Source organism: Rhopilema esculentum, chromosome 15, assembly GCF_057945365.1.
Source record: "Rhopilema esculentum isolate cy_ngs chromosome 15, ASM5794536v1, whole genome shotgun sequence".
NCBI lineage: Eukaryota > Metazoa > Cnidaria > Scyphozoa > Rhizostomeae > Rhizostomatidae > Rhopilema > Rhopilema esculentum.
In genome coordinates, this window is record NC_142829.1 from 3,573,485 (window position 1) to 3,597,902 (window position 24,418).

The 24,418-nt window shown below is 36.1% G+C and overlaps 1 protein-coding gene across 2 annotated transcripts; it reads right to left on the reverse strand.

The window, feature by feature from the left end:
• Window positions 1-2,672: 2,672 nt before the first annotated feature.
• LOC135685199 (polycomb protein SCMH1) lies at window positions 2,673-23,972 on the reverse strand. 2 transcript variants are annotated; one of them, XM_065201041.2, is made up of 17 exons: window positions 23,851-23,972; window positions 22,621-22,737; window positions 21,919-21,998; window positions 19,983-20,114; window positions 17,521-17,622; window positions 16,969-17,038; window positions 15,926-16,381; window positions 14,385-14,479; window positions 13,214-13,448; window positions 11,409-11,497; window positions 10,813-11,044; window positions 10,317-10,344; window positions 9,248-9,336; window positions 8,511-8,684; window positions 7,290-7,661; window positions 4,412-4,518; window positions 2,673-3,177 (listed from the first exon to the last, which is right to left on the reverse strand). In XM_065201041.2, the coding sequence occupies exons 2-17, from the start codon at window positions 22,724-22,726 to the stop codon at window positions 3,043-3,045; spliced, it is 2,502 nt and encodes an 833-aa protein (XP_065057113.2). In that variant the 5' UTR covers window positions 22,727-22,737; window positions 23,851-23,972; the 3' UTR covers window positions 2,673-3,042. The 2 variants fall into 2 exon arrangements, with proteins under 2 accessions (XP_065057113.2, XP_065057114.2); XM_065201042.2 differs by lacking the exons at window positions 19,983-20,114; window positions 21,919-21,998; window positions 22,621-22,737; window positions 23,851-23,972 and adding an exon at window positions 18,221-19,976.
• Between the last annotated feature and the right edge of the window lie 446 nt (window positions 23,973-24,418).

The following is a 24,418-nucleotide window of genomic DNA, read 5'->3' on the forward strand; positions in this document are numbered from 1 at the left end:
ATCTTTCTTATTACCCAAGAAATTGAATCTCGCTCTTATTTGTAATATGGGCTAACAACGCAACATGATTTCATTAGTTAAGAAACAGCCTGAGAAAGACAGGGCACGTTTTATATACTAAAGTTGCAAGGTAAACACAAAACAATAAACTATGGGCAATTCTTAATCCTAATGAGCGTTATAAGCATGAAAAAGGTGGTTGTAGGCTTTTGTATACTTTTATTTACATATATACACTGAAATTTTGTTGCAAAAAACTGTTTCAGTCTTTTTCGGAGTCGAAGGAGACCTTTGCTAAACTTGAGGATCTGCCATCACTTGAAGAGATCTCATCCAAACGTAGAAAAGTAGAGTTTCTTTTTATATCACCCAAAAACATTGGGGTTGCTGATCGGATTTCTGGAAGTGAGTTTCGTCTCAACAGGTTGTGACCGCCGACAGATCTTCCAATATTGTTTCGATTACGAAAGGTAGCATCGCTTCGCATAGTAGTAAATTTTTCTCTTGAGTTTCGATTTTTGTCCAGCAAAGCATCAGTCTGATCAATACCGAGTTGCATTTTCTTCCTTGGCACATTTCCTGTTTTCCGATGGCGAAAATCTGGCGAGATCTGCCAATCTACATTATTAGCAATCGAATTACGTCTGCATTTCGTTGGCTCCGCAATAGCAACTGGTATATTGAGGGATACACCAAGCACGCTATGTCTTCTCGTTATAAACTTGCTTTTTGGTTTGCAGGAGTCATAATCCTTCAATTCATCAGCTCCTAGCGTAAATTTCTTTTTGGGCGCTAACTCTCCATTATTTCGGCTTGTGCTGAGGACTTCAAACGACTGTCTATTTTGCAGATGGCAATGCTCCGTTTGTTCAACCAGATCCTCGTGAACATCTTTTTCAACATCGTCTAAATGCTGAATATAAAGACGCACTTTTTCGGATGGCTTTAATTCCTCTTGCTTGTGAAGATTTGCTGTTTTCAGGTCAGTGCTACACTCATAAATTGACTTTGGCATAAAAAGGCCATTCAACTTCTTCTTCTCTAAGTGCATCTCATCTGCATTTCCAGCTGAAGGCAGTGCAAAGGATTTTGCTTTCTCAATCGCGTTACTAAACATTCTTTTTGACTGAACAAGAGCTACAGATGCTTTTTTCAGTTCTTTGACATTTTCAGCTGGATAAACAACTGGAGGATCACAAGCAACATCTGCAAGTTGGGATGAACGGCGATTCTTGGACAACTCGATGTCAATACTTTTGCGTGCATTTGCAATTTCTCTCCATTCCATTTCTGCCAAACTTCTCCTTCTTTCGATCAAGCCAGTTTGTCTTTTCAAACTCGACTCGAGAGAATCATTGATTCTTTGCACTTTTTTAAACAAGTCGCTCGAATTTTTTAGATTTTTATCCATTTTGTAGTTTTCAGGAAGCGTTAAGACGCAATAGCCATTGAAGTCTAAAACCATCTATAGCAAAACATTCCACCAAATGAACAATCTTTCAAATATTACGCGATAAAGGAGTTTCTAGGCTCGCCGAATTCTAAAGATCTATAATTATCAAAATACAAAGACAAATGCAACCCTTATTTGCTGTCTTCGCTTCCCTCTTCCTATGGGAATTTGGCCGGCTCTTTTTAAATCAAACAAAGACAAAAAAACTCGTTGCTAACGATAAGCATTGAAATTGGGCGTGAAGTCATTACTCAACCATTGAAAATCCGGCGAGATCAATGTTATAACTCCAACCATTAAAAGACAATAAACCCTCGCTTTGGGTTTATTCAGCTTACAGCCTCGTTTTGGGAAACACACACAACTTCAGTCACAAAGTTTCATGATTTTAGTCTGGGTAACGTGCTCCATATTTTTGCGGTTTTATTGTAGATTCTGACGATAAAAAAGTTGCAAGGGTTTTCCTGCAAATATGGTTGCGGATGAACCCTTTCACCTTCAGTCGGATTTCAATATGCTATCACGGTCAAACCGTTTATAAAATCTTTATCTTTATGTCGTCATATATGACATAGCATGATCACTAGCATAATGAAATCGTATACACGTTTTTTTTATTCTATAAGGATCTTGGATCAGCACTAAGTACTAAAATTTTCTTAATTTAGCATCCAAATTTTGGCGTTTTAGTACTCAAAGGTTCTTAGTTGGTTTCGTATTTCGAGACCTAAAAATGCCTTATTGTTTTGAAGTTGAGCATTTCTGGAAAAATATAAACGCGATCGTCGTTTCATGTTTACTCGAACTGTTTCCATTTCTCCCCGAACTCTATTTTTGCCAAGAAAGTCTGACACGAAAAGGAAGGTTTTCATATCCTTTGTTCAGGCTCAAAATTAAGGGTGAATGACCCTGTTTTCGAATCAGTGGTGGACACTTGGGGGGGGGGCATGGGAGAGACAGGGGGTGGTCGCCCTAATACTTTGGAGGGTAATAGTCTTTTGTTCTAAATCAACTTCACATGTAGGCAAACAATGAAATCAACTGAAAAAAACGATTTGATGGAAAGCTCGGCTCATAATGGTGTGTGTAGACAAATTCAAAAGAGGACGAAACGATTCATTTAGACTAAACCAGTTGAATTTAGTCCATTAAAACCTTGAAAACGCCTCTTTAGAGGAATATTGGGAAGAACATGTTTAGCCATTAAGAGCTATTAGTGTAAAACGAAAGTATCAAAAATAAGTATGAAAATGCACAAAAAATAAACTTAACTTGCTTGTAGAAATGTGTACAATGGTTTCTTTTAGCTACTTCTAAAAACGGCATTTCAAAGACAATTAGGAGGATACAACGAAAATGACATTTTTGACTAAAATATTATGATTTCGTCATTGAATGCAAACGCAATTGTAACATCTCGAGTCACTTGCCAATGCCAATATAATGAAACCTTTTTCAAAATTTCAAAATATAAGGTCTTACGTAGAATCTTAAAAATCTTAAAAAAATTTCATTTTCGGAATAAAAGATGGTTTGACGGGATTTTGTATGAATACTTCGCAGCAAAGGGTAAGAAACTCGAGATTTTATCACCCAAAGTGAGTATCTGCCTCATTGAGTTCATCAATAAGATCTAGCAATTTGACAGCTGGTCCAATTTTAAGGCCCATGTAATTAATCACAATGTCCCTTTTTAACAACAGCATGGCTTTTCCATCTATGTCCTAAGAAATGAAAGATATCTGCATCACTCGTAAAGCAAAAGCATTTAATTTCTTCTTGCAAATAGATTTTCGGTACAAAACGTTTTGCCCAATAATCAAGAGAGATAACATGTATATAAACTGCAGTTACAGGAGTGTATTAATGCAACACAGTTTGGAAATTAAACTTAGCATGCCATGCCTAGGTCTTTGTATTTGTCTCTACCAAGCATCCGAAGGTAGTCTTTAGGATACCGAGAAGCTTATGCTTACCGAACAGTGTCCTGGTCCTTCCTCTCGATATGACCACACCTCGTGATTCCTACGCATGAAATTACAGAGGGCTGGCAAAGTTTGGACATGCCAAGGTCTCGAACAACGGACCATGGGTCTGTAGTCAGCGCCTGTAACAGCTGAGCCATCCTCGCATTAAATTAATGCCTAAGTCTGAATTGCTTAGGAATAGTATTGGGAGGGCTAAAAAAGCTGTTGTTTAGAAATGAGGTGTTGATCATCGAAATGAAGGTTTGAAGGAACAAAAGCTTACTGTGGACTGATCATTGCTCGATTAAAAGCTAAATTTTTAAAGACCAGATTCAATTCAAAACTTCAGTGTCATGGATATATGATGCTAGAAACTGAAAGGTATCTTAAAGATGATTATTTTGTGACCTATAGACATTTAAAGGTTCTCTTATCACACAGTGTTTAAGGAGCCCTCAGGACACAATATTTTTGAGCCCCCTGAAAAAAAAATATCGAGATTCCTTGATCATACAAAGGTGTGAGGGTGGCTCAGTGGCTAGAGTCGCCGGCTAAAGACCCAAAAATCAGGGGTTCCAGCCCCTGGCATGACGAAACGTTCACCTAGTTTGAGGAGCGTTGTAGGAATCACAAGAACTGTTCACATCGAGAGAAAATACCAGGTCACTGCTTAATAAGCTAAGCTTTCCAGTTTCCAAACAACTATTTTGGGAAGCTATGTATTACACCTATGTGGTTCTTATAAGATATTTGTGACGATTCTTAGCTGCAAATTATGCAAAAATTTTGCTTCTGGTGCATTGGGTCTCTTAACAACGAAACTCAAAACTTAGGTTTACAATTTTCCTGCGTTGCATTGTAAACAGGTGTATGAGGTCCTCTGCCGACACAATTCATAAAGCTTATGGCCAAAAATCCCAAAAGGCACTAACAAGTTTTGCCCATTCAATAATAATCAGCTGCTGAATATGATTACGTCAGTAAAACTTACGTTATCCCGAAAAATATTTGCATAATCCTTTAAATCCGTTTTCTCCAGAAACTCAGCAACATTTTCTACTGACCAAGATCGAGGTGATGTGGTAATGTGTGATAAAACTGAAAAACATGCGAAATAACAATTAACAAAGAAAGTAAAAATTACCTCGCAGATATGCTTCGAATTGTACTCATAAATCACCCCTCTATGGGGTCCCTTACTGATCCTTTACTTTAACAATATTTCTCATTGATCACCAACTTTTTCGATTTTTAAGAATTTTGTTTGTCAAGTGGTATTCAGCGAATTTTCAAAATTGTTGCTTTTAAAGCCAAAAAAACAAAAATTTATTGAAACTAAATAACAAGACAATAGCTTACATTTTCACAAAAACGTGGTTAGCATTATGAAAACATTTATTCGAACTTAGGCAGACGGCTTGAAAGATGTTTGAAGGCGCCAGATTACTGGGTCTAGTAAAATGCATTTTCAAAGGCGAAAACTTTGGTAAATGAAGCCGACCATGTCAACGTGTGGATATGCTGGTTCCGTTGAACATGATTATTCATAGAAATGCATACATCAAAATATACCGAAAGCTATGAAAAAGGAAAAGTTGATAAGGAATGTATGGAAGTAGGAAACAAGCAGTTTTTATGACGAAGTTTGGTTCAAATAACCTGCGTGTACACACGCTGTGAAGAAGGAAATCATAAGTGTGAAACGCATCCAGTAAGAATCTCAAAGGAAATTCTCTTTGATATCTGACCAAGATGTAAACCAATTCATTGGTATTTTTGGTGGTGTAATTAAATCCACTTGTTTTTATCGTCCAGTAGAGAATTTAAATATAAAAATAAGAAAAATAGCATTACCTAGAGGTGATAAAAGACAAAACTATGGATTTCATTATTTTTGATCGGATTAGAGAGAGTTTATGCAGTAATCTCAAGCAAAATTTGAAAAAAAGTATGATAACAGTGGGCTTGATCGTTGGCATAATCAAGAATTTGCATTCTTAGCTATTGGGAAAATAAGGAATCATCTTACGATTGAGATAAAACCATATCTCAGAATTCATTTTGGGCTGCTTTTTCATGCTATAAAGTGATCATGAGAGTGACTTCCTTTGTTTGCAGTTTGTACAAAATCTTTACTGCAGCAACAGAAATTGTAAATCTTAGAGATTGTGATGTTTGTAATTGGGAAGATGTTACTTGGAGCTGTGAGGAAGTTAATTGACCAGTGAAAAGAAGTTTGAAGCTGGAAAGAAAATAAAAGTTGTAAAAGAGTTGAAAGTTTGAAAAAGGTGAAACTTGGGATGTTGGGAAATGGAAAGAGATCAGTTTGAAGTTGTAAAATCGTTACCTGGAAGATAGGAATAAGTTGGAAGGTGTGGAAAATGTATAATTAGGGATAATAAGAATCAGAAAGTTAGACGTTAGTTAGACGTTGAGAGGCTTTTAATTTGATGCTTGGAAGAAGATACCTGGAAGTCGGAGAGAAGTTTGAATCTGCGAAGAAGTTAGAAGAGAGAAGGTAGAAAATTGTGTAGAAGTTTGAAAATGGGAAGATAAACTGGAAGATGGGAGGGAGAGAAGTTGTAAAGATAGGGAGGAGTTTGGAATTTGGAAGCTGTGAGTTGGAAGCTGGAAAATTGGGAATAAATATGATATCAATTAAAAGTTGAGAGTTGAAAGTTGGAAACAAGTTTGAAGATATGAAAGTAAAAGACTACTGAGACAATGGCCGACCTTTCACTAACAGGTTCAATTCAGAAATGATATTTTCTTATCCAGATTTTACCGAATTCTTGCATTTTCTTTTTTCATATGATTCATTATGACATAAGAAACATGAATATATCAGCAGTTAGACAACATTTATTCTTTATAAACTACAGTCCCACAAAAAGCAGAGACTGTGCTGCCTGCAGCAACAGCAGAACTTGATGTCTTGTTTCTTTTTTAAACAACACTTTACATTCTATAAGGCGCCCTTGCCTATAAGCAGCACCCACAAGACCAGAAGTGCTTGGTTTGAAATGAAGGACACACAAACGGATAAAAACCTTATTGCGTACTTAAACCAAAGAATCAACATTAGAAGTTCAACCCACAGCAATATCGTCCAGCAAGGGATCATCCATAGCGTCTAGAAGTATTTCTTCCTCATTGTCTACATAATGATCCTCAACATCAAGTTAGCAGGAAAGCTTGACAGAATAATGTAATGTACGTCGTTCTCGTTTATAAACCGCCCTCGTTTACAAGCCACCCACGTTTTTAAGCCAAACTCGTTTATATGGCGACCTCGTTTACAAGCCGCCCTCGTTTATATCCGCCCTTGGTTATAAACCGCAGTAGAACGTTCCAAAAATAATTATAAGCAAGAGATGATTATAATCGAATAAACACGGCACTTCAATTTTAGATCCATGACTTTAACACCTTGCAAATTTCAACACGATTCTATAAAATTTTCAATTTCACTATTGTAAAAAAGTAATAACCAGCTTTCATCTACTTGTGGGTACTGCTTCAATTAACATTATATGTAATAAGACCTTTGCGTAGAAAACTCTTTGTACAATATAAAAACCTTTAAATATCATAAAACTTAATCGCAAAAAGTTTTGGGCACCTTGTTATGCAAGAAATTGACAGCAGAATTAACGTTAAGAATCAATGAGAGAATGATTTTTCCTGAGGTTTTTCTACTTTTTAAAATTAGCAAAGACAGTAATGGTTGAAGGGAGGTCATTTTCAAGCTTGCAATTTATGGGCGATTAAAACCAGCTGGAACAACATATCACTTTTATATTAAATATAGCATATGATATATCAAAACAAGGATACTTCACAACAACGAAATTGTTGAATTGCCTTACTTGAATTTCGTCTCTTTCTTTTTGCTGTCTCTCTCGTTTCAACCCTAGCCTCAGAGACATCCAACGCACCTACTGCCGTACTGTCCGGTGTACTTGAGATACATACGGACAGATTGTTATCCATTGGTTTGTCGGAGATATCATGTGTTCTCTTCACGGACACGGATTGGCCTTTTCTCGCATACCCCGTTCTTCCACACTGCGGACACGCGGTCTGCAACTCAAAGCCACTAATGAGGTTGGTGCAACAACGCAAGTTGTCGCAGAATTGTTCCATTACTTTCCAGAAAGTTGAAACACGATCAACTGTTGACAGATAGCAATTGTAGACGACCCCATCGGCTATAGCATTCACAACAATGTTGCCACGACCTGAAAGCATATAACATTAAGAGTTCACTTCTTCAGTGAGCTTTGCCAGCAGGTTACGATATGATAATACAGTCTGAAAGCTTTGACTAGGCACAGTATAATATTTTAGCCCCTTGATAGGCAGGAACGCCTGCACTCAAGAATGGCAAGAAGAAAAAGCACTAAGAAAAAGGGCAAAACATTAGCAAAAAGGAGAACATGGCTTACTTTCGCTCATGGAAATAGTTTTTTTGCCCATGCAAATACTGTGGCCCGATGATCGAATTAACTGTAAAGGTGGGGGATGCATCTTAGAACCGTCCCATTGTAGACACTAAGGCATGTTTGTATAATAAATATAAAGAGAAAAACAAAAAGAGACATTTTAAAAATTTAATTTCTAATTCAGCAGCTTCTTCTAATTTGTTTGACTATCATCTATGCCGATGAAGACAAAAATTCGAAACAATTACGTGAAAGTGTTTTTATTGAAAATCTAAATAAGTATGAGTAGATGTCAATTTTGATTATTGAATAGGACGAAGTTCTAAACGTCTATGAGATAGTGTCTTTCTAATTCTGACCATTACCACAGCGCCTGAGGGGTCTGAAGGATATACCATTGCAGTAGACTAGTTCCATGACATCAAAAACTGTTGTTTTTAACAGTCTTTCACTTTACAAATGCTTTTCTAGTGAGTTTCCAAAAGCAAATGATCGCTTGATGAGGTTGTCAATCTTAACAGGTTTGAATGCAACTCGAATGTCTCGTTTGACATGACAAAAAACTTTCCGTGAAAATAAGCTTTCACACAAACGATCTCTGATTTCTGATAATTCAATAGACTTATCTCAAACTTGACAACTTACCGGGCTTTAAGAATCCGAGTACGGTTTTTGGATCGTAGGCACAGCGGATTAAGTCTTCCAAGATAGCTTTTAAAACCACACCTATGTCTCCTTTATATGCCGTTGGTATTGAAGACACTTTCTTTGTATCCAAGTATGGTCCAGGATTGCATCCACTGTTGACTGTCACATCAACTGCAGAAAAACAAGCTAAATGTCCATCAATATATTCCTTGACTCAAAATACGGTTTGACTTACCGAACTATTCCAAAGGGGCGAATAACTTACAAGGTACACGGTTTTTAAAATTAAAATATTTTTTCTGTGATTCTTCGTGCATTTTTCGAAAGTCTTGCCCCTATGACTTTATTTGAGCCATCAGACTTGCTTTGAACCTCAAAATCGAACATAACGAGGCTGTACGATTCAAAACATTTTCCAGTAATAACTGCAAATATTGTTTTCTTCACAACTTTGATTGGGTAAAAAATGGGGAAAAAGTCCAAATGCTTTGCCAAATTGGCCATATGTCAGATCTACTGAAAAGGTCCCAAACAAAGAAATTTTGGAAGTGTAACCCAATTAGACCAAGTAGGATTATCTCAAACAGCAGGATTGTCTCACACAGCAGGATTGTCTCACACAGCAGGATTATCTCAAACAACAGGATTATCTCAAAGAGCAGGATTATCTCATACAGCAGGATTATCAAAAACCATAGGATTACCACAAACCGTACGCTTATCTCAAACCATACCTTCTCCATGACCTGTTGCAATTTGATGGGATTTCTTTTCCCGTAGATTTGGGGAGCAGCTATTTCTTGAAACATTATTGTATGGAATCCTTAAAGAGAAGTGTTAATAGCAAATGTCATCCCCAAAGTTGTGTGCAAAATAAAGATATGATAATAATAATATTTTTAATAGATATCGAATGTTGACTTTCTTACTGCCTTGCATCTCTTACTTCTGTTAGTATCCGTTTACTGTCAGCATTCATAAAAAGTCAATATATTTATACATGAAGTAGAATGTAGATTGGCTTTCAACTCAAAGCCACAAACAAGATTCCACGTATAACGAACAAAATATCTGGTCCCCGTAATATTTGATCATGTTTAACATCCCTCGGTTTGAAGAACTCCCTTTATAAAGCAATTATTTTCTGACTTTGCTGTATCTGGGTCCTACTGTAATAAATGTTTATCAAGGGGGAGGGGGGGGGTCTCATGAAAAAGGCATATAGAAGGTAAAGACCGGCGCAAGGATGTTCCGGGCGGTAAAATAGGGAAATTGGAAATGGCATATTTTTTCCTAAATCACAATTTTACACTTCATTTCTGGACTAGAAGCCTCGTCAATTGAGAAAGACTGTTTGAAGGGTGCCTTGAAGGAAGTCTTTTCAAATATGGAATTTTTATATTAAAACTACCAACGAAAAGGGAATAGTGTTCATTGCACAACGAAAGCAAACATCATAAATCTGGCAATCATATGTAAAAATGATTTGGCAATTTGAAGTAGGTGTTTTTTAAGACTTGACAAAAATCATATACTTCTTTTGAAAAGAAGTTCCGTTCCTGAGTTCCTGTACCCCTTGTAAGGTGAGGTAGTCTTCTGAGTCAAATGGCAATTTTAGACATGATTACCCTAGCCCATCTGCCCAGGCAGGCAATACGAGTGGGAAGTGCCACCGTTGCCCATGTGTTGCATGCATAGCAGTTACAACTGATAGATTCAACCTTCTTAATGTAACCAAATACTGTAAAGAAGTCACAAGTAATATACTGTAAAAAAGAGTAGGAAATTTTTTTTTGTACTTACACTGGTTGGGGCCGAACCACTTGGACACCTTGAAATGTAAAAGATAACGCAAAACTTAGCAAAGCAAAAATCAAATTTTATAAAAATATTCATAGAAACGAATGACTGTCTTGCAACATTATGTCTACTTCGGTAAAGACTTTTGAGCAAATTGTCAATTTTGCTTCGTGAAAAAACAAAGACACATAATTAAAGCGGTCGACAACTGATACAAGCAGTGGAATTTGACGAGTAAAGCTTTATCAGTACTTCTGTACCAATAAACTTGACTCAAATTTATACTGTCAAAACAATTTCCGCAATATTGTCCAGGTTCGCCACATTTCGTCAGTAGGAAGTTGTCCAGTAAGTTATGTCTTTTGTATTTGTGTTCGAAACTAGGCGCTTATTGGCTGTCCAGAGATTATTCAAATCAGTAAGACGACTAGTGCCCCCCTTCTAAAGTTCAAAAATTCATTTAAACCCTTTACTGATACTGCTTGCCTTGCGAGCTTACCCGGGGGCTGCAGAGGATATCCGTTGCTAAAACACCATCCAGCTTGAAACAAATCTCGGTCGGTAAAATGCGTCCAATACCCACTTCCTTTATAACCATCAAATTCGATCCGCACTCGGTCACCGTCAACTTCGGCTACAGAAGCGACACCGACCAAAGCCGGATTCTTTTTGTCAACAGCTTCGAGCTTCATTCCGGTCGCAAATTTGTTTTCTTTCGGTGGAGAAGGCTCCTGCAAACAGATCATTAAAAGTAGATTAGAAAATGATTTCAAAGGTTGCAAGGGGAATACCCCGTTTCATCTCGGGGGCGGCTAAATATATAGCTTTTTGATACCAGGAATGTTCCGTTTTATAAGGGTATTTTTTCAGGAAATAAGAATTTATGGGTATAAATTTTCACAAAACGTAAAAGTACGCGGAAATATAGGTTCACAGGTAAAATTTGAAGATTGAAATTACAGGTAAAACTAGCGATCTCTTAATCGTAATTTTTGATTTGAATGCTACAAATGCTGAAGCAAAATAAACATTGGAATAAAGACAAATTACAAATGTAACCCAGTATTAGGGAACATAACAAGTTTATTGACTTACGCTTTTGAATGCACTCATCGGCGCCAGTTCTGCACTATTCAATGCCTTTTTTATATATTCAGTATAACTTGCAACCTCTACAGAGAATCCTGTCAGAAACAGAAGATATCATTTTAATTACTGATATGTATATGAATTTGAATATTATTATCAAAAGTTCGTTTTCAGATAAAAGTTTTAATTTTCGTTATTATTGGTGTACAACATATAATGTAGAATTTTGTACGGGTGGTAATTTGGCATATACCGTCGAAAACATATTCATGACCGAATAATTTTTGTAACACGCAATACTGGTTTAAAACATACAATATCGAGCCGGTGCGTAAATGTATATATAAAATTACTTCTGTGGCCTTTTTCACCAAAGAAAAACAAAGATTAAACTCATTCTCTGATTTAAAGAAAAATTATGGAGCTTATCCAGCTGCATTTGAAAACTGTGCAGAATTTCTGTAGATTTTCACATATAAAACTTTAAAATCGCAACTTGGTTTTTAATCATGCATAAATTTGAACACATCTTAAACCAAACTTTTTGATCCAGTTGATCCAGTTGCATTTGAAAACTGTGCAGAATTTTCGTGGATTTTCACAGATTAAACTTTAGAATCGCAACTTAGTTTTTAATCATGCATAAATTTGAACACATCGTAAACCCAACTTTCTGATCCAGCTGATCCAGTTGCATTTGAAAACTTTGCAGAATTTTCGTGGATTTTCACAGATTAAACTTTAGAATCGCAACTTGGTTTTTAATCATGCATAAATTTGAACACATCGTAAACCCAACTTTCTGATCCAGCTGATCCAGTTGCATTTGAAAACTGTGCAGAATTTTCGTGGATTTTCACAGATTAAACTTTAGAATCGCAACTTGGTTTTTAATCATGTATAAATTTGAAGACATCTTAAACCCAACTTTCTGATCCAGCTGATCCAGTTGCATTTGAAAACTGTGCAGAATTTCCATGGATTTTCACAGATTAAACTTTAGAATTGCAACTTAGTTTTTAATCATGTATACATTTGAAGACATCTTAAACCAAACTTTCTGTAAATTATGGCATCGATTTGCTTGTATATGTAAACTATACAGAACTTTTTCAATGTCAAATTTACGATTATATAAGAATCATGATCTCGCTTTACATAAAACAATGTAACCTTTCCTTGTAAATATTTGAAGATGGCACGACATAGCGTTAAAATCTCATCATAAAATGTAACATTTACTTGCAGCTATCTGAAGATCGCACGACATAGAGGAAACATAGCATGTTACAACAAGATAACCAATCAAACGCGTTTTTCTTCCAATCATGTTACTTTCGAACCACACTTGGATATAAATTTTCTGCTTACTTTCGATCGCTATCTGACGTTTACACCCTGAAGACTGTCGGACGAAAAGTATTTCAGTATGCTATGTTTGCGCGATTTCGTGCCATCTTCAAATTGGCGGTACGAAAGACTTATTTGCAGATTTATTTTGGCCAATACAGCAAACACAAAGTTGCGATGAGACCGATAAAACATAAATCGACTAAAAATGTTTAACTTAGGTTAAAAAAATTTTGCGCCAATATATAAAAACTATGATAACAGCCACACACATATTTTGGCGTTCTTGGTTAGCTCATACATCAAAACGGGAAGTAGAATTCTTAAATATTTTCGATCTCAATTTTGGTGGAAGGTGAAGCGATTTTCTCCATATAGAGCTGCGAGGTAGGATAAATTTGCTCATATTAACAGGCCCTTAGTAAAGTTAAATCATTATACATAGAAGGGGATACTGGTACCTTTAGGTTTCTGAAGAACTCCTCTGTTTCCCTCGCACCATCCGACCGGATGTATTTCACTCGAATCACAGAGAACCCAGATGTCTTCTGATTTAGGACAGCCGTCAAGATGTAACCGTAAACGCGGTCCCCAGATCGTCACTACTGTTGCGATACACACAACAGAGTCCTGCCTCGGGTCTTTAACTTCGAGCTTCATTCCGACTTGAAACGTGTTGGTCGATGATGTGCGTTGCTATGGCAGAGAGACAAATCTCAAAGACACAAGAAACGGAAAGACAAATTTATAAGCAGAAAATTGGGAAAGTATAAAAACAATTTTTTAATGTCTTTGATAAAAAAATGCTTGTTCCAACTTTTCAAGTTTTGCCAAACAGATACATTGGTTTTTATGTTTGAAATCTTTCTATTTCCAAGTAAGCTTTAGAAACGATTCACCAATCCTGGTAAGTTCTAGATATGAATCCCTTCTTCAAATAGTCACAATAATGAAAACTCTCAAAAATGGCCATAAATGTTCAGAATACGACATCTCCACTACCCTTCTTTCGTAACCTTCTAAGATTTTGTAACTGCAGTTACGCTTAAGGCAGTTACGTTACTTAGAATACAGCACATCTGAAAATAGGTGTAGTATAACTACGCATAAAAGGGGTGCTTTTTCCTTCGAAAACTGTGGCATTTTTATCGAGGAAAGAAACGTGGTCCCAGCTCATTGCTACATGTGTCACTTCAGTGCTCTTTGGAATATCAAAAATCAGTTAATGAACAAAAACGGAAGCTACAAAGAAAAAACCGTAAAATAAAGGGGTCGGCCTACTGTAGCTCAAGATAGTTTAATTGAGCCGTCCAAAAGTTTTAATGAAGAAAGAGTTGCTTTTATGCAGATCCTGTTTGCAAATATTCTTCCCGTTTAATAACAAGTGACAATGATTATTTGAATTCATGTCATGGGCATTAAATATTACATCTGAGATTTGACCAAGGGGATCTTGGTGCAATGCGCTACAGGTTCAATGTAGGATTTAATGTTTATAGGTCTCTCACTGATTTATCGCAAAATTCTTTCCAAAAGCTTATCACAAATTCATAAATCCTAAAATTCATAACAAGAAATACAAGTTAGAGGAGGTTAAAGTTTCATTTCACGAAAAAAACTGAGATTATTTACCATTCTGAAACATAACAACGGAGCAGCTATTGACCCAGTTTGCTTTAAGTAGCTGGTCCAATCGAAAGCATTCTCAGCGATTCGATAAGGGGTATCTATAAAGAAGGAAAGATCAGTAGCTTCCTAACAAATACGAAATAACTGCTGGTAATAATTCAATGGGCGTAATCGCTTGATAATATTTTGCAAAATCTCGAAATAAACATTGCCAACGACATTACTGAAACAAATTTTGCCTACAACAGATCCCTTGAACAACTTTTGCCTACGACATATCCCTGAAACAACTTTTGCCTACGACATATCACTGAAGCAATTTTTGCCCACAACATATCCCTGAAACAACTTTTGCCAATGACATATCCCTGAAGCAATTTTTGCCTACGATATATCCCTGAAACAACTTTTGCCTACGACATATCACTGAAGCAACTTTTGCCAACAACATATCCCTGAAACAACTTTTGCCAACAACATATCCCTGAAACAACTTTTGCCTACGACATATCACTGAAACAACTTTTGCCAACGACATATCACTGAAACAACTTTTGCCTACGACATATCACTGAAGCAACTTTTGCCAATGACATATCCCTGAAACAACTTTTGCCTACGACATATCACTGAAGCAACTTTTGCCAATGACATATCCCTGAAGCAATTTTTGCCTACGATATATCCCTGAAACAACTTTTGCCTACGACATATCACTGAAGCAACTTTTGCCAACAACATATCCCTGAAACAACTTTTGCCAACAACATATCCCTGAAACAACTTTTGCCTACGACATATCACTGAAACAACTTTTGCCAACGACATATCACTGAAACAACTTTTGCCTACGACATATCACTGAAGCAACTTTTGCCAATGACATATCCCTGAAACAACTTTTGCCTACGACATATCACAGAAGCAACTTTTGCCTACGACATATCACTGAAGCAACTTTTGCCAATGACATATCCCTGAAACAACTTTTGCCTACGACATATCACTGAAATAACTTTTGCCTACGACATATCACTGAAGCAACTTTTGCCAATGACATATCCCTGAAACAACTTTTGCCAACGACATATCCCTAAAGCCACCTTTGCCTACGACATATCACAGAAGCAACTTTTGCCTACGACATATCCCTAAAGCCACCTTTTCCTACGACATATCACTGAAGCAACTTTTGCCTACGACATATCACTGAAGCAACTTTTGCCTACAACATATCTCTTAAGTAACCTTTGCCTACGACATATCACTGAAGCAACTTTTGCCAACAAAATATCCCTGAAAAAACTTTTGCCAATGACATATCTCTAAAGCCACCTTTGCTTACGACATATCACTGAAGCAACTTTTGCCTACGACATATCTCTGAAGTAACTTCTGCCAACAACATATCACTTTTGCCTATAACATGCCTTTGAACCAAGTTTGTCTAACTCCGTTGCAAGTAGCAACATTTACTGGTTACTGAGGAGCACATCTGCTCTTCTGGATATATTTTTATCAAATGTTTGACACTCTGATCATACCTGTCCTTTTTATCTGCAAACTAGAGCTTGGCCTGTCCATTTTAGGCTGTGGTCTTTGTACAGTCTTGTCCCGTATAACTTCCGTGCTCGGTCTTGCGGCTTCTACTCCAGATCTACTTCCGTCATTATGAGTCCTTGCAAAATTGCCCAAATGTTCACCTCTAGAGATAACTGGCTCATTGTTAAGGCTACTTAGGTTGATGCTGGTGCGTATTGGTGTACTTTCTGAATAGACTGAGCTTTCAAGTCCATATCCAGTCTCTACGTTAATTATTTTCAGCGCCGCCTGTTCAAAGCACTTTTTAGAGCATAGGCCAGTGCAATAAATTTCACGCCCTTGAAGATTCGTCGAATAATCGTTCAGGTTGCCATAATTTTTGCACCAAGTACAACGACCGAATTTGGCAGTCTCTCCTCTTGAATCACTGCTTGGAGACTCGCGTTCGTCTATTTCATCTAAAAAACGATTCAAGAAATTGTACACACATTAAAAAAAGACAGTTATACATAACGCTGGGGTTTTCTGGGCTTCAGCTAAATTCATCTAATGAATAGAAATTGTAAGCATAACCAAACTTCACACCAATTTTTAAACTTGAAAATGTGCACTCTCGCATTTTTCAAGATCAAGCAAAATGCTTTCGTTTAAGAACCCCATTAGGGCAATTTTCGTAGTGTTAATGTGGTAGAATAATATTTGAAACGGCATAAAACAGCTGAACTGGGTTGTTTGGCATCAATCATCAATTTCTTTGGAAAATTCGGAATCATCAAAGGCACTATCTTAAAAAAAGATGATGGTTATATGGACAATTCAAATGGATCAATAGAACAGACTTATCGTACCAACACATAAACAGAAAAGAAGTAGAAACAGAAAGATTTTTCTTTAGATTCGTTTTTCTCTGATTTTCTTGTGATATTAAGAGGTAAACATGCCAAGATAAGGTTCTTTTACATCGTAAGGGTGAGGAAATCTAGCTTAATTTTAAAAATACCACTTCAGAAAGACAATACGTAAAGAATATACAATTGATTCCCACCTGAAACTTCATAATGGACACCCCTTAACTTCTGTGGCATATGACTGGCATTTTCTTCGTAACCAAATGTCTAAAAGACGCAACAGAAAAGAATAGTTTAAGTTTCGAAAAACAGCCTAAGATATAAAAACTCAATGAAAAATTTCTACAATTATAGTATTGAATGGATTTGTACATTTAACCCTGTGTCTACAAAGGAGAGCCTGTTAGTTCAAAGGCAACCATTTCACACAGGGATGTGGTAGCACAGAGCAATTGAATAATATTCAAGCAAATTCTGTTCTAAATAGTGGGATGCCAAGAGGTTGGTTTGGAAAATTTTCAAAACTAACAAGAAAATGGGAATGTTAAGCAGTTGCTTTGCTCCGTTTGCATCCCAATGTAAACAGAGAGCTTTCTGCTCCATAACATTTCCATTTCAGAACGTTCACCAAAATTCCTAAGTTAACATTGCTTAGGATAAAATAGAAAATATTTCTCATTCTTTTCAAATGTAACACCCTTTATATGTTATGTAATCTATATGTAATTTACGTGTAAATAGAGGCTAACCTTACGTTGCTCATCACTGAGCATATTCCATCTTCTTGCGGCAATGTGGTATGCGCCATCTTCACTGGCATCGGGGAACTCCACTCTGATTGAACTCAGAACCTGCAAACGATTAAATACTGATTGAAGTTATTTGTAAAAATTCTGAAAATATTTACAGCAAAAATTAACTACTCACGCTTTCATCATATTCTCTTTGCAAATTTGAAAATTATAGTTTCCTCTAAGCTGCTAATATTAGACCATATCGTTAGTTAGAACTCAGTTTAGCAGCTCCTCTATAGAACCCGACTGTTCATTAACTCTTTCTTCTAATATAAAATAAATGTGTTACTAGAATTTTGAAGAGGACTCTGAAAAGCAGAGCGGAATTTCAGACTATCGACATTTTTCAGCATTTTTTGCGTACGTTGATTCGTGAATTAGCATAAAGAATCAAACTTGTAAAGGATGTAATGTTAGGGCTGTTTCTTTGAACCCACAATGAACAGACTAGCGCATGCAAAGATAAAACTTTTTGAACTTTAACAAAACTTGGCACGGCGCAAGGAGATTGCAGTCTGATAACCAGCTGACTCCCTTCCAAAACAACACAGCGTATTCACTCTAGCAACAGAATACAAAAAATATATAACTGTTTTAGACAATCAGCTATGATCTACTTCGGACCTTGAGCAAATTTAAAAGCTAGTTAACAAACCTGGCTGAAACATATTTTACTCATCTTGCAATCAAAACTCGCTACGATTGATTTGCTTCAATTACAGAAAGATTAAAAAGCCACCTGAGACCTAGTAAATACAACAATGCCTACCAGTAGGTAGAGTTCATACCTCTAGGTATTCACAAGTACCTGTACTGGTACCAGTTAAAACTTTGTTCAAGTGAAACTTGCCACCATGAAGCCATGAAAACGTGATTTCGTGCTCAGACAGGGTTTAATTAGCATTATGAGATGGGTGTGATGGTAATACTAGCTTTATTTACATTCAAAATCATTTCTGGCCCTTTGTGTGGTAAAAATAAAAATTACCACGAATTCTGTGGGATTTTCGTTCAAAAATTAAAGTCAAGATATAAAATTTATCACTTAGAACAAAATTTTCCAATTAGAAATTTACATATAACTAAAAGATAAATGCAGCTAGATTTGCACTGGAATAAAATAAAGCTCAAAAAAGAAAAAATGCATTATCCGGGTGCACCTGAGTACATTTTATGTATATATAAGATAGAGAAAATATCCACTTGCACTCACTCAGGCACTCGTGTTATGGAGAGGACCCTAAATAATTTTATATTTCTGTTGCAAAAGAAAGTGATAGTCACAGAAAATCACGGTGTGTTGCGCCGTTGATGGTTTACCGAAACAAAGAATTAAATTCATATTTCAGTGAGTTTGCATTTGTTAAGAAAGAACGTCTGTTACTTTCTATTGATCAGTTATACTAAATTGTCCCGCTTCTCTAATTTTGAGGACCTTCGAAATTCAACAAACAATAGCCAATAAGCAGCATGAAATACTGCCTTTAACAGTTCAGATTGGGTATCTTGAATCCGGCTAATTCGAACCCTCTTTATTTTAAACAATGTTTTTGCTTCTTCTTTGTTTAAATATATGATACATTAAAGAAGATAAACAATTTGATGTCTTAACAATCTGTCTTCTTGAAATAAATTTCCCATTCTTTTGGAGTCTGAGACAGTAGATTTTAACTGTAAAACACTCAAAGCAGGTCTTAACTTCAAATTATTCCTAGCTAACGAAGCTTATTGTGTAGAGAAAAATGCAAAATTGCTGGGCTCTGTTCATGGCCTCAGCAACTTTCATAGCAGGCATTTCTAATCAAGATCCCATAATCAAGCTCTTCTTAAATAGGCAAGAGATTTTTGCAAAATGACTTTAGCTCTTTTCTCAAATAATCCGCTAAAAGCTTATACAATGACACTGAATATGGAATAGGCAGAAAGGTAACTCTAGTTGGTTCCTTTGTTGTTTTTGAAGCCTGAGTCAACAAAAGAATTTCTTAATTCCCATTTAACCTTGATTTCAGTTGACGAACTTAGCCATGACAAATTATCATTCATTAATCAGATATAAACAAATTATGATACACAATTGAATTTGTTCACTATCATGGAGCATTTCGTCTCAAAAAAGTTGTCTACTTTCATTCTTTTCTAAAATTTCCCCGACAGATACATGCTTAGCCTCATATAAGTAAACGCTTACGCAAGTTTTTTCAGGCTTCACCTGATAGGCAGGAGTTCCCCTTCTGCCTAATTCCTATTCTGTGGTAATGATAAGAAGAACTGAGAGCTGACAGTGACCAATTATCAATAAAAACAGTAAATGAAACTTTTCAGTATTTAAGAACAATTGTTGATTATTATAAAACAACAACAGATTGGCAGCTGGATTAAGTGCCATACTGTCCTTGTCATTGTATTTACAATCATACCTGATCTCTAAATCTTTCAAATGGACTTTTTCTATTTGATGACCATATGCCATTGTTTTGTAGATTTTGAGCAGTGTCATTTCCATCAAAACCTCTCCCAATAGATGAAGATATCATAGATGGGTAAGTAGGCTACAAAATTCAGAAAAAGACTTTATACAATTTTCAGTACTTAATTTGCAATTCTCACCAAGTTTGATCAAAACTAGGCTTAAAATAACTGACAACCAACATTATACCATTATGCATAAAATCTAAGAAAAATGGGAAGTTTTTAAGGCTGAAATATACAGTCCCAATTTATGTCTGTTTTCACCTAAATGATGAAAAAATTGATTGTGAACATTAGCTAAAAATGGACCATCTGTCATAATTTCCCTTTTACCTAGATGCAAGTTGGACCAGTTTTTCAGTGAAAAAGGATAGGTTTTTTCTTTTGTCTTTTTGGCAAGGTGCTAAAACCTTTTGTCTCAAATGTCTCCATGTTATGTTATGACTTGATATGTGGTGGAATAGAATCTCTCATCGCTGTTGGCAGCTGAGAAATAGGGATGTACCGGATATCCGGTAGGCCGGATAATCCGGCGCCGGATCGCTTATTTTTTGAAAATCCGGTTCCGGCCGGATTTGTTTCCGAAATCCGGCCAGTTGCCGGATTTTCCAGAACTTTAATCATAACTAAGAAAATTTGGAAAACCAAGTCAGACTCCCTTCATACAGTGATTAAAAATGGATTTTCCAGAACTAAACAATATCGATGATAAAACAAGCGCCTTGAAAACAGATTTGAAATGAAAGTGCTCGTCATCACGAAACAGGAAGACTGGATGATATAATTCACAGATTTGGTCCAGGGTTGCCAGATCAGCTTTTTAGGCCAAATTTTTCATTTTTGGTTTTTAGATTTAGATTGCCTGGAAAAATTGCTTACTACTTAAATTTGACCTTGTTGGCCTTTTCAGCAGACGTCCAAAATTAATAAGTAATTACTACATTCATAAATATAATTAGTAGTTAACTACAAAGTGCTAACCAAATTTCAAATTTTATCACTTAACCTAAATATTATCTTGATATTAGCAAAGGGTTTTGGAAAAAAGTAAGATTCTTATCAAAGTTAAGAAATTATCTAACAGGCACAAGCGTAGAAATACAACCAGTGCCTGCTCGATGGATTCTTGGGAGAGTTTTTGATTTGGTCTTTTTATGAGCATTTTGGCTTGAACTGCTCACCAGTCTAGCCTTCGTTTGTAAATTCAATCTGGCAACCCTGAATAGGTCTCTTTGATCTTCTCGCTATACATTTTTTCGCAAAGTGGCTCAAAACTTTTTATTACTGAAAATTCTAAAAATGGTCAGATTATCCGGTAGAATCCGGCCGGATATTCCACGAAGAAATCCGGTAAATCCGGTTCCGGCCGGATTCTGAAAATCCTGATCCGGTACACCCCTACTGAGAAATTCATCAAACATTTCACTGCTCATTCTGAAAAACATTTAATATTTGTCACAATCTACCAAGCAAAAAACCTTCAGCCAATTTTTCAAAACCCCTAACTGTATTCTTCTCTGGAGCTATGGTTTCACCTAAATTGATTAGTGACACTGCGAGTATATGATTGTAAGATTGTATGGTCTATTAGTCAAGTTATCATAAAAATCACAATGTCACACCAAGATAAAATAAGAGAACTAAGATAGCCTAACTAAAACCCCATGAAAGTTGGTAAAGGAAAAGTAGTTAGAGACTGTACTAAAATATGATAGAAATGTAAGAGCAACGACTCATTCGCCTCGACAAGGCTTGCTCTTGTCAATGGCGGTTTTGTTCCGGATAACAGAGCCCATTCTATCGAGAATCAGGATGCAAAAAGGGAGGTAAATAGAGGGATATTAGTTAGGCTATCTTAGCTCTCTTATTTTATCTTGATCTTACTGATGTTGCTGTCATTGACAGGGCCATGGCTGGATTCCCTGATCCTCCAGGACATTCTTCCCTTTCTCCAAATTCACTATCTATAAAGGAAGATATGATGCATTGTTAGTTAACTGAATTCATGTTATGAATATGACATGTTATTTACATATAAAAGGGAAAAAATAATGAACATAAAGTGATTTGTGAGGTGTGGGTTAATTGCTATTGTGATAAGCAAATCAATAAATAGCAGAATGGTCAGCACTGCAAAGGCTTTGGTAATTTAATGTAATAACAGAACAATTCAGAATGTTTCTACCTTTCTTACTGAATTCATTATGAGCAAATTATGGAAAGCAGGTAAGATGAGAAGCAATAACAATGGCCTGACAACATAAGGGATTTGGCATGAAAAACAGTGGGGCATGCATTGATAGTTTCTTATTGAGAACATGAATAGTATAAAATTTGAAAGTATGTTAGAAGCATTTAGGAGCTTTGGTGGGAAAATTCAAATTTTCATTACATTATTTTGGGTTTTGAGGGTTAATGATGAAATGGTCTACAACTGTTGCAAAAATGTCTGAAATTCACCATGGCCTCATCAATCTACTTACTTCATTGAGCATTTTTTATTTTTTTTTTCTTGGAGAATGGAAGTGGCCAGAGTAAAAAATTACATGAAAGGTTATACTGACTAGAGTGGGAACTGGTCCTTACCAACTGGCTCAGCTTTTATTACAACTACATCCCCTAATCCATCAGAGTTTTCAAGTTTGATTCCACTTTTGCTTTCTTCATCATTTTCTGATAATTCTCTTTCCATAACTGACCAGCCTAATTAAACATAAAGATAGAGGGAGTTACGGTGAAAATCTGAAAGTGACAAACAGCTGATGTCAATAACAGGCAGGTTCAATTTTGATTGAGTTATCAGTCTGCAAACAATGCAAATTCTACACATTTAAATCAAAAATTAAATATTTGGTAACAAAAACCTTGATTGTGATTTATTCTATGAAAATTTCTTAGACATATACTCATGTTAGCATCAAGAGGCTAAATAGCAAATATGAAGGTTTTTGATTTCCTTAAAAATTCTTGCAGATTTGAAACAAAATCATACACAGACTCATTCCTATCAGACACAGTAAGAGTGAAACTTTATCATGAAACAACTTAAGTGTCACAAATTTCTGGTAGGAAACCTAAGATATCGTCATTTTTTTATATATAGGTTGATACATTCAACAGAGTGACTCAAATATTTAAGCAAGGGTCACTGAAATCTTAGGTTTACCCATATAGTCAAAGTAAATAAAGAAGTTGCCTTCTCTTTAAACGTTTTTTTACTGCATGAAATTGAGCTTAAAAAATGGTATAAAACTTGTAGGTAAAATTTATTAACTCTCACCAATTGAAATTCAATAAGCTTCACTTTTGTCACACTAGATTCAATTTTGCTTTTCAAGTTTGACCAAAGTTACATGTAAAATCCAGGTTTTAATTCAAGCTTTAATTGTTTAATTAAGAAAAGCAAGATTTGCCAAATAAAATTGAAAAGTGCAGGTTAAAGAATACCGCTATTTTGCCATGCTGAAATAAGAAAAGTTGCAACGTTTTGTGTAAAGCTTTCTCTGATAAAAGAAAACAATAAAATTTGAGCTCGTTTAGAGAAAGAAAGCATCTTCTGATGTACCCATTATTTTGCTATGTATTCTTGCTAACACTGCCAGTCTGCAAAGATTTCGAGAAGCCTCTCTCTATTTAAAAGTAGCATTATTCAAGCATCACCATGGTTTATCATCTTTTCCACATATATGGGTAAGTTAACTGAACGCGCTTACCACATTAGGAGAAAGGTACTAATTTGCTGTATAAACTAATGAAGAAGTTCTTTCAACCAAAATCTAAGTAACTCATTCCAAACAAAATTAAAAAATAACTCACCAATTTCCCAAACTTGTGAATCAAACGTTTGTCCCCAAACAATAATACTTTTAGTCCCAAATAACACGAGCTGCACACGCGCGAGTATTGTTTTCAATTTTCTCCTTCGCACCTACTAAGATTTGCGCACGTGGTTAGGAATTGAAAGGAGCTACTGTAAAATGAAATTTTAAACAACGTTTTTTCTCAAAATCGAAGATTTTTAGCGATGAGTGGGTGCTTTTTCGTCGAACTTTTCGGCAAATGAAGGTTGTCTCACTCACTTTCAGGGGCGCCTACACAAGGGGGGCTGGAGGGGCAACTGCCCCTCCTGCCCTCTTCGAAGAGGGGCAGAGGGGGCAAGAAGTGCCCTGAAATATGATGACTACTTTGACTACTCTCGTTATGATAATAACTATTAGAAAATACTAGAAAGATGATAACACCAGCACAAACATGTAGAGAATGAAAAGTTTGTCTGTGACAAGGTCGGCCACATAGGGAGAGCGGCAAAGATAATAAATGATAAACAAAAGGTGTGTTCCCTCAGAAGTACTCCAGGAACCTAAGGAGGATAAATCGGTATAAA

Coding starts and splice junctions, on each gene's coding strand:
- LOC135685199 (XM_065201041.2), bottom strand. CDS start 22,726: ATGGAAAGAGAATTATCAGAAAATGATGAAGAAAGCAAAAGTGGAATC. Junction 20,115..21,918: donor TGTCAATGACAGCAACATCA/GTAAGATCAAGA, acceptor TGAATTTTGTAG/CCTACTTACCCATCTATGAT. Junction 17,039..17,520: donor TCAGTGATGAGCAACGTAAG/GTTAGCCTCTAT, acceptor TGCGTCTTTTAG/ACATTTGGTTACGAAGAAAA.